Consider the following 10,539-nt stretch of genomic DNA (forward strand, 5'->3'; position numbering starts at 1 on the left):
TTACACATGTAACATAAAAACAACAGAACAACAATAAGGATGACATACAACATAATGTACAGGGTACAGTTTACAAACTCTATTTACAGAGACAGGTACCATGAGTATCAAACAGCATGTCACCCAGCTGAGTTTTAAAATGATGCAGGGGAACCAAAGTGCTCAGTTTTAAACATGTTTGCAGACTGTTCCAATTTAGTGGAGCTACACAACTAAAAGCTTTCTTCCCTAAGACAGTCCTAGCACTTGGCACATTTAATAAAACAACATCATGAGATCTCAGGCAATATGTACTTTCAATTCGTCGAGAGATCAGAGAGCAGATATAAAAAGGTAGTTTACCCAACATGGCTTTGTAAATGAACAAGTACCAGTGACTGAGCCTCCGTACAGTTAGTGAAGGCAGACCTGCCTTGGCATACAGGGTACAGTGATGAGTAAGTGCTTTATAGTTAGTAACAAATCTCAGGGCACTGTGATAAACATTGATATCATGCACGATTGACCTTTATTGAGTAAAGAAATACCTTCTATTTTTGTAGTGTGTATCTTTTCTATAATAGATCATCTGACTATTTTACTATAGGCTAATATATATATATATATATAAAAAAAACTAAAACACAAACCAGTTTATCTTCGTTGAACACTGTCATTGTCATTGCAATGTTTTATTTATTATCTTATTGGTTTAAAATATGGATAGTGTACAATAAATAAATGCAAATTTCCATCTGTTGACATAGAACAATAGCCTGCACCTATATGACATACAAAAACGTAATGACAACATGACTGTATTTCAACCATTTTTTAAACATTAGTTTTAAATTGGCTTGTTACATCTTTTTTAACAAGGGTGTTATTCTTTTTTAACAATTGCGGCTAAAAACCAAGACAAAACCTGTTATAATATGGGATGGGCACATCACATTTTGGAAGTAAATTCGATTGTTGTAGTTATGTGTCATGAACATGTTATGACATTATTGAAATCAGTCTTTTTAACTATGGCTCAAGTCAAAGCACAGTTCTGCAACAGTATCACAAATGGTATTTTCAGATGATTCTTTCAGGGGGGGGGGGGGGGGCACAGGGGGGTCCAACCTCTAACATTGGCACCCTTCTGCCGCCCCCCCTCCTAGAACCGCCCATTGTATAGCATTACATCCGTGTATGTCTAATACGGTGATATTGGTATTTAGGCGTTTCAATTTCAACAAAAGCACATTTTGCACTAATAGCAAGAGACAAGAGGACAGCATTTGCCATTAAACTCTTTCATTTGAATAATCTGCTACAGGACGTGATTAAAACCCCGGCTGCTCTGACGTAAGCGTTTAGGTGAGTCTCGCGCAGCCTGCACTGATTCCCTTCGTCTTATTCCTCTCCTCTCGTGCCCCCCCCTCCTCCTCTCCCCCTCCCTTGTGCTGCCTTCGTGGAAAGATAGCTCGCTGTCATCACCATCACCAGCGCCGCCCTATAGAGGGAGAGAAAGAGAGAGAGAGCCTCCCTTCCCCACCTAACAACAACCCCAGCCCCGCAGGCTCGAGCACAACGACCCCACCCCCCAACCCCCTCTGAGAGAGGATCCGGAGCGCGCAGAGAGGCACACACGGAGAGTCACGGAGAAAAAGAGAGAAAAGGGACCCGGATCTGTTTCAATCCGGGCCTAATGCTGTAGCGGACAGCGCGGGGAGGAGAGCCGAGAGACAACGCGCTGATTGAGAGAGTGGGTGAGGAGAGACCACGGGATCGCTCACTCGCCTGGAAACATGGGATGTACACTGAGCGCCGAGGAGCGCGCCGCTCTGGACCGGAGCAAGGCCATCGAAAGGAACCTGAAGGATGACGGGGCGGTGGCCGCCAAGGACGTGAAACTGCTACTGCTCGGTAAGAGAAGAGCCTCCTCGCGGGGCCTCCGGTGCTGCTGCGGCGGCCCCGCGAGAGGGGGGTTAGTGGCGGGGCTGCATATGGGGCGGGGAGAGGTGCTCTCCGTGGTACTGATTTCTCTGCCGGCTCTCACTGTGCCCTCCGTTTTATTTTACAGGCGGCGGAGAGTCCGGGAAAAGCACCATCGTCAAACAGATGAAGTAAGTGTGTCTTTCTTTGCTCGTTTTAACCCCCCTCGGAGTAAAAGGCCCGAGATTTGCGCCTCCCATATCAGTGCTAAGGCAGGTTGAGCCGCCATGTTTGGAGAGGCCGTAGAGCCCCGGTGATTCGAGCTTCCTGCAGACGGACAGAGGCCGGTGAGTCCCGGTGCTGTCCACTGCCGGGGTGCTGAAATCTAGTTAACGAGGCTTAACTATCATTTTTTTTTACCTCGCTATAGGGAGTGTACGACTACTGGGGATATGTGGGTGTTGTTCCTCTGTGTATGTGCGCGTCCATGTGTGCGTGTGCGTGTGAGTGCATTTGTGTGTATGTGTGTGTGTGAATTACATTGAGGTCACTACAGCTCCATTAGTGAATACCTCTGCTTTTAATCTTAATGGCTTTAAGTGCCCGATATCGCCGGGAGTACTTTGCCTATTAAGCGGATTTACGCAGAAATATGGCTGCTAAAACCGCCTCCCTGTCTAAGCTAAATCACTCTTTGATGTTTTAAATCACCGTTGTTGTTTTTTTCTAAACCTCTTAGTTAAGTTTCGACATGTTTCAGTGCGGGAAATGGCACGGTCGTATATATATTTTTGTCTTGTGGAGCATCTCCCCCAGTGTTTTCTTCTGCCTCCGTCCTGCTCGCGCATCACGGCCTGCAGTGCACTGACTGCGCCCTCCCTCCCTCCTTCCCTCCCCGCATGCTCTGCTTCCTCCTCTTCCCTTCACTTCATTACCCTCCCTGTGGTCCCTGCCTGGTTTTCCATAACTCACTCCTGGGCCCTAAACACAAGAGACTTCGCCCAAATATTGTTTACGAGTAAGGGTGTATTTGCACGTTAGCAGGCAGCAGATGGATGTGTTTCTGCACACGGTGTGTCGTACAGTTTAGCTGCGATACACATCATCATCATCATCATCATCATGGTTAGAGTTTCAGATTGTGTGATGCAGGCCTGGCTGTGTTGGTTTTATGATTGCACTGAGAGTGAAACTACACCTGATGTAGTTTCACTTCCGTTGCAGTGTGTGAGTGTATGTGTGTGTGTGTGTGTGTGATAATCATAAAGGCTGCCTGCAATACACATTTTCTAAAAAACCATCAATAGGCCAGAAAATGTAATAATTGAGTAAAATAGCATGACAATGTATTAATGAAGTAGATTTGGGTATGGATTATAAAGGTAATATAATAATAATAATAATAATAAACAACATTAGCACCTTTCATAAAATGCACAATGTGCTTTACAACAAGGGAACATATATTCAGATTTACATATGAATGGCAAATTAGATGGAGAATAAAACACAATTGCCTATGATAGTAGATAATACAAATAAGATTAAAAGCAGATGAAGTAGAATACATCAAATGAACATAAGATTGGAGATGGATCCACTTAATAATAATGAAAAAAGTAAAAATATATCAGTACCCATATTTGCAGCATACACAGTGAAACATTGCAGCAGATCTGAAAGTGTCCATTAAATAACGATAAGAAACTTCATGAGGGTGATGAAGAGCTGCTGAAATGTCATGGTGTCTATTTTTACACGTTTTCAGTCACTACGATTGATCGGCCAGGTTTTCATCAGTCGAGCATACTGTAGTCATATAGAGCTGAAACGATTAGTCCATTAAATTAAAAATTAATCTGCAACTATTTGATAACCTCCTAATCGTTTAAGTCATTGTTATAAAGCAACATTCACAGAAATGACTGGTTCTTTTCTCATTGCTCTATTATACATAGTGAGATTTTGACTGTTGTTTAGACAAAATCAAAGATTTGAAGCTGTGTCATCTTGGCATCTGGGAAACTGCAAAGAGCACTTTTAAATCCTGACATTAATTATTTAAAGACCAAACGATTAATCGATGAATACAGAAAAAAACTGCAGATGAATCAATAATGAATACAATTGCTAGTTGAAGATGTAACATCATGTACATTCAAACGTCTGCCTGTGTTGATCACAGGAGTTTTGCAAACAATGAATGCAAAGAATATAAAATAAAAATAGGAAACTGACGCGTCTCTCACCTCGACCAAAGCCCCAATTAGTTGATTGATTCATTTGTTTATTGTCATCTGCAAATATTCTCATAACCGAAAAATCCCTTTCAGCCATATTGTTAAGCAGACATCTTATTTTTGTTGTCTTACATGATGAATAATTAACGATCCTTGTATTTTGGAGTGGTGTTGGGACTAGATGTTGACTTGAGCTGTATAAAATGACGTTATGTAATGTGCATTTTTTGCTATTTTCTGATAGACAGGGCAATTCATCCTTACAGGAATATATAATACAAATGAATCATTAGTGTACTGCTCTTTGCTGTGTGAAACTGTTCCTCTATTTCTCAAGGTTAGTGTTATATTTCATTTAACTGTTCGTTTATATGATGATGGAAGTGGCCACTGCTGTAAACATGTATTCATAACGAGCACCGATGGAGGTAAAAAAAGAATCCTCCCTCATTTACTCAGGAGGTGAAGAGAAGCTGAATTTCAAACGTGTCAGAAAGAAAAGACTGACATCTTTTATAGATTCAATGCCCAAGAGGTCGGGGTGAGGAAGATGTGATGTGGAGCAGATTATAAGAGAAGTGAAACTTGCTGGATGTAACAGTGAGGTTCTGCATGGTGTGATTGATTAGTGCTCTGACTGATTCCACTCCATTGCACATCATAAATTATGAATGGCTTAAATATCACATTACTGTCCAATTACTGATCACACAGACTGAAAACATGATCAGCTCATTATACCGCGACACACTAAGGATTATAGGTAAAGATGATAGGAAGAAAGCATGGGACTTAAAGATACATGTGTTATGTTTTCATGTGAAGAATCACCTCTGACACGCACACAAAGAAAAAGCCAGAACATGTTATTTGTGGAAAATCTATTTATGTCTGCGGGAACATATGGACATGTGTGACTTATTCCCTTTAGTGCCCGCTTGTGTCTTTGTGTTCATATCTGTGTGCGCCTGCAGGATTATCCATGAAGATGGCTTTTCTGGGGATGATGTGAAGCAGTATAAGCCTGTGGTCTACAGCAACACCATCCAGAGCTTGGCCGCCATCCTCCGAGCCATGGATTCACTGGGCATCGAGTTTGGAGACAAGGATAGAAAAGTTAGTCTCATATTTATCTACAAATGTAGAATTTCTTACCGACAAACTGAAGAGAAACAGAGATTGTATTTGTAGGTAGGGGTTGAAATGTGTTCTTGCCGAATAGGGCTGCACAGCATATCATTTATTTATCCTCATCACAATGTCAACCTGCGCAGTAAACACATCGTTAAAGATAATGCATCTCTAGGAAACGGCTCTTTAAAATGTAAGTACTTTGCTTTTGTTGGTGCATTTTGACCGAAGTGAAATATTCAATTGTTCAATAAAATGAAAAAAAACGTTACTTTTCTTCCGTAAGCGATTCTTGTATTTGAGTGGTATACCTAGCATGCACTACTTTAATATATATGTTTTGAATCTAAAGTAACACCATTCAACATCTTTATATATTTTCTCGTGTTTCTCAGCCCTATTGCTAAAGCAGGTCTCATGAAGTTTATTTTTATTTCTATATAAATCTGATGTCCACCTTCATGTCTGTTCTTGGCTATTGAAATATTCTGTTCTGCACATCGTGTGTATTGTATGCTTTATCACAAGTTGGAACATTTCTGACGTATGATTGCTTCCAAACAGCCTTTCATTTTTTTTGTAGGTACTTTAAACCTTTTGTATTAATAATCCTAAATATTCTTATTTAAATATATTCCCAATGAGGTTACACACTATAGAAGATACTTGAATCAAAAAGCATTTTAAAATACAAAATAGCTAAAAGACCGCCTTGCCAATTAGCCTACTGCTTATCGCCATAGGTGTCGCCAAAGAGCACAACGATTGTAATTTAAGATTCAATTGACTATAAACGACTCATCTCCTACTCAATCTTTATCTAGAGGAGTTATTTTATGAATGTTGTTAAAGTTGAAAGTGATCCTGGGATTAATAAAATCAAACCCACAGATATAATGTTGTTCCTCTTTCCCTGATCTAATGAAATGTGTTTGTGCAGGCGGATGCTAAACTGATTTGTGATGTGGTCACTCGTATGGAGGACACAGAGCCATACTCTGCGGAGCTTCTCACTGCGATGCAGCATGTTTGGGCTGACGCCGGCCTGCAGGAGTGCTTCAGCCGCGCCCGGGAGTACCAACTCAATGACTCTGCTCAATAGTGAGTGAAGCTGGAGGACTACAAGAACCCACATTTGCAAAGAAACTCCACACCACCAGTCGTCTAATCCACATTGTACCTGATCTTTGTCCCTCTCGTTCTCAGCTACCTGGACAGTCTAGACCGGATCGGGGCACCGGACTATCAGCCCACAGAGCAGGACATCCTGAGAACCCGAGTGAAGACCACTGGCATCGTCGAAACCCACTTCACCTTCAAAAACCTCCATTTCAGGTAGCCTGCATGAAGAATCGTGCCCGCTGGGTCTTTGTTGTTCTGCATGATTCGGTTCAGGGATTACAGCTCTGAGGTCTGAATTGACTTCTTACTCTTGTTTCCAGGCTGTTTGACGTGGGGGGTCAGAGGTCAGAGAGGAAGAAGTGGATCCACTGCTTTGAAGACGTGACCGCCATTATCTTCTGCGTTGCTCTGAGTGGATACGACCAGGTGCTCCATGAAGATGAAACAACTGTAAGTGTGACTCATTCAGCGGATCCCTGTGGAGCTCTGTGTTAACTGATATTTAAGTGTTTAGGATTCATAAAATATAGAAATCACTAGGATGTTTTTTTCCTTTGATGCATTGACATCCTAACTTTAGACCTCATTATCATAACAATTAAAAAGCTAAATGTTATTATTTCCAGCTTTCATTTTCATAAAACTATTTTGTACTCGCCTTCAAAACTATGCTTTTTTAAACAACTTGCAAATCGAGAAGGCATTTCCTTACAGCATCAATAATTCAGGAAAGCTTTTCTTGAACATAGCAGTTCTTTCTGCATCTTTTTACTTTCTACAAACCAAAAGAGAATATTGAAGTCTTCCTTTTAAAGGAACTTAATTGTTTAATGTCTACAAAAGACATATGCCTGAACATATCTTAAATGTTTATTGTTACAGATTTAAAAATACATTCTCTTAATTCACAGATGTCAGTGTTTCGCTCTGCACCCAAGTCGGTTCAAACATATTTGAAGATGATATGTTCACATTTGAATGTCTGATTTGGGAACTGTACAACACTTTTAGAGGTGGCCTGTCGTTGATGTGAATAGAGCAAATGTCCCTGAAAGGGGAAACCCCCGTCACAGTAGACGGATCCTATTTCAGAACCATTTTTTATAAAACCAAAACATGTTTTTTCTTTTTGTAACATTCAATAAAAAGGGTGCATTTGTAACGATCTAATTGTTTTCCATAGAAATGAACTAGGAAGGACAGGTTTGAGGGTTTCCCTGCAACTTCTACATGGATCTAAAGACTGAAAAAAGCGTATTTCTTAACTACTGTTCTTATGTCTTATTTGATCATTGTTGAATCCGTGTTGTGCTATTCTTGGACAGGTCTCTCATGTTAAAAATGTCTTAGATCACAATAGAAAAAACGTGGCTAAATAAAAAAAAAAGGTTTGGCATTCATCTGTTACACATTAAGTAAACAGTTGTGATGTAGTTTTATCTGTGCTTTTATTCTCCTCCTCACAACAACCACATATTGATTGTTCCCACAGAACCGCATGCATGAGTCGCTCATGCTCTTTGACTCCATCTGTAACAACAAGTTCTTCATCGACACCTCCATCATCCTCTTCCTCAACAAGAAGGACCTGTTCGGTGATAAGATCAAGAAGTCACCGCTGACGATCTGTTTTCCAGAATACACAGGTGAGCTTTGGTTTCAAGCAGAGCTACAAAATAAGTATCATTTTCATTTTAAATTAAACCTTTGATCCATAAAATAAAACGTCTATCCCAGTTCCTTGGTCTCCATGGTGATGTCTTTAAACGACTTCAGTCAGTCCAAATCTCAAAGATATTCAGTTTAATTAGATAATTCACAGATATAAGACAGAAATCTTAACATTTGAGCGACTGAAAACAGCAAATTCATCTATTTTTCCTCAAAAGATGAACTGATTACGACTACTATTTCACCAATTATTAGTTTAATCCTTGCTCGTCAATTTTCCAGCAGAGATGTACAAGCAAATAGTGTTGAATGTTGTTCCTTCATGCTTTCCCCTCTCTCTGTCTGCAGGTGCTAATACTTACGACGATGCTACTGCATATATTCAGGTTCAGTTTGAGAGTAAGAACCGCTCCCCCAACAAGGAGATCTACTGTCACCTGACCTGTGCCACAGACACAGGAAACATCCAGGTAGTGTTTGATGCCGTCACTGACATCATTATTGCAAACAACCTTAGAGGGTGTGGCTTATACTGAGGCCTGGCCAAGCACAGGGGTTGTCATGGGGAGTATGAGGTGTTAATAATGATAATTTTGATGATACTTAAAACACATAAATATGTAATTCTACACGTCCAAATGGACCCAAAGAGCTGCCGTCCGACACCACACCGGATTATCGCCATGATTTGTTCCCTCCCTCTCATTTTGATTTCAATATACAACCCCAGTTTTGTCTTTTTAAAAAATTGTGTTTTTGAGCTGAATGTTTCATGTTTCGTTGATGACCGTGTCAACAACCAGGGAGGATCAGAAGGGGGCGGCACCAGGGTTGTATTCAGCTAGAGCCTCGATTTTGCAGAACTCAGAGTGTGCAATGTCATTTTTAAACACAGCGTGGACTAATTGTCCCTTTCTTAATGTAATGTTTTGATGTAGAAGTCTGAAGGCATTGATATCTGTCCTGAATTTAGCCTGTTGTGCTGCGTTTGAAGAGCTGCTGTGTGTTTGAAGGTGGAGATGATGTTGATGAAGTTGGGGAGGTGCTGTACTCGTGGCTGAGGGTCATGGTGGGGAAGGAGGCTATTTTAACTTTCAGACGGGACAAAGCTCCCCTCTCCTTACGACCCACACATGACTGAGTCGCCTGCAGGTCTTTTCCACTCTCTGTTTTCTCTTTTTATTCTTAACCATAATGAAAGAGAGGATTCTTCTCTTCAGAGTGGCGGCCCATTTCCATTGGCCTCCTGTAGCGTGAGGAATCCAGCCAATGATATCTTTAAAAAATACATTTTAAAATCCTCATATCGGTGCCAACCATCTGAGAAGGACAGTTTAGGAAAATGAAATCACACTATCGCAGATTATTATCATCGAATGATTTATTTATTTTAGCCTCATGCCCTACATGCCTCCTCCTGAAATCCCGTGCCACATATTTATTTCCTGACATGAGAAACTGGGGTACACGCCACCTGTTCGGAGGGTAGAAAGCAGCCTTCCAATGACATCTTGTTCTCCGTGTGGTGCTTTACCCCTTGATGTGAATCTGTGTAGAAGTAGAAGACTGCACGAGAACAATATCATTTGAGGAAGGGGGGGGAGCTCCGAGTTTTTCCCAAAGCTCGTCTCCCCTGATCAGTAAGCAGGGAACAACCACCACCACCCCCCCACCCTGTCTGTCACATTTCTCTTTACACAGAAAAAAGTACAGCCCTCCATTTTTACCTGTGCACCCAGAAGTTTATCTCCCCACCCCCGTATACTCTTTATCTATCACATATCAGTCCCCATATCCTATCTCCATTTTCACCTTAAAAGCACCGTACTGTATATATATTATGATTATACCAGATTTTTTTTTTACTGTGAATGTTTTTGTGCTGCACCCCCCATCCTATTTGGTAGTTTATTGGTTGCTCTCATGTGGAATGTTTGTGCTGAGCCAATCGAATGTTGTGTTTACATTAAAGCCACACTTTTCCTAACGACTCCTGCTGCTTGTGTTCGAGTCTCATTACACTGACGGAGGAAAAGAGGTGGAGAAGAACTCTGAAAGTAGCATTATTATTTCAGTGTAATGTAAAAGTTATAAGTCACGCCTTCAAAATCTTACTTAAAACTACAGGATAGGATCAATATATAGTACCGAAAGTAAAAATAATCATTCTTCACGAAAGGCCCATTTCATAATGATATTATATAACTGGATGGTAATGGTTATGCTCACATCACTTTTGGTAATAACTTGTTGTAAAATTCATCTTTTACTTTGTTTTTTTATAGTTGTATCTGTTTTTTATGGCAAATTAATTGCACTTTTATGTGTGGTGCTTTGGGGAGGTAGACAAAGGAAAACTGAAAGAAATAGACATTAAATAAAATAATACTCAGGCACATTTATCGCTCTAAATCTTAAGTTTTAGCAATACCATAAAGGAGTCAGTGGTCTTTAGCTGCACGTTTAACTGAAC

The 10,539-nt window shown here is 40.7% G+C and overlaps 1 protein-coding gene across 1 annotated transcript; it reads left to right on the forward strand.

Moving 5' to 3' along the window:
- The first annotated feature begins 1,485 nt into the window (after positions 1-1,485).
- Positions 1,486-10,064, forward strand: gnao1b (guanine nucleotide binding protein (G protein), alpha activating activity polypeptide O, b). Its single transcript, XM_034196886.1, has 8 exons — positions 1,486-1,893; positions 2,051-2,093; positions 5,117-5,258; positions 6,214-6,374; positions 6,480-6,608; positions 6,716-6,845; positions 7,888-8,041; positions 8,415-10,064. The coding sequence occupies exons 1-8, from the start codon at positions 1,776-1,778 to the stop codon at positions 8,600-8,602; spliced, it is 1,065 nt and encodes a 354-aa protein (XP_034052777.1). The 5' UTR covers positions 1,486-1,775; the 3' UTR covers positions 8,603-10,064.
- The last annotated feature ends 475 nt before the right edge of the window (positions 10,065-10,539 follow it).

Source organism: Gymnodraco acuticeps, unplaced genomic scaffold, assembly GCF_902827175.1.
Source record: "Gymnodraco acuticeps unplaced genomic scaffold, fGymAcu1.1, whole genome shotgun sequence".
In the NCBI taxonomy this organism is placed as follows: Eukaryota; Metazoa; Chordata; class Actinopteri; order Perciformes; family Bathydraconidae; genus Gymnodraco; species Gymnodraco acuticeps.

Bases quoted from the DNA above. Each gene is read 5' to 3' on its own strand.
- gnao1b (XM_034196886.1), top strand. From the start codon at position 1,776: ATGGGATGTACACTGAGCGCCGAGGAGCGCGCCGCTCTGGACCGGAGC. The intron at 1,894-2,050 runs GTAAGAGAAGAG...TTTATTTTACAG, and splicing joins CGTGAAACTGCTACTGCTCG to GCGGCGGAGAGTCCGGGAAA. The intron at 2,094-5,116 runs GTAAGTGTGTCT...GTGCGCCTGCAG, and splicing joins ACCATCGTCAAACAGATGAA to GATTATCCATGAAGATGGCT.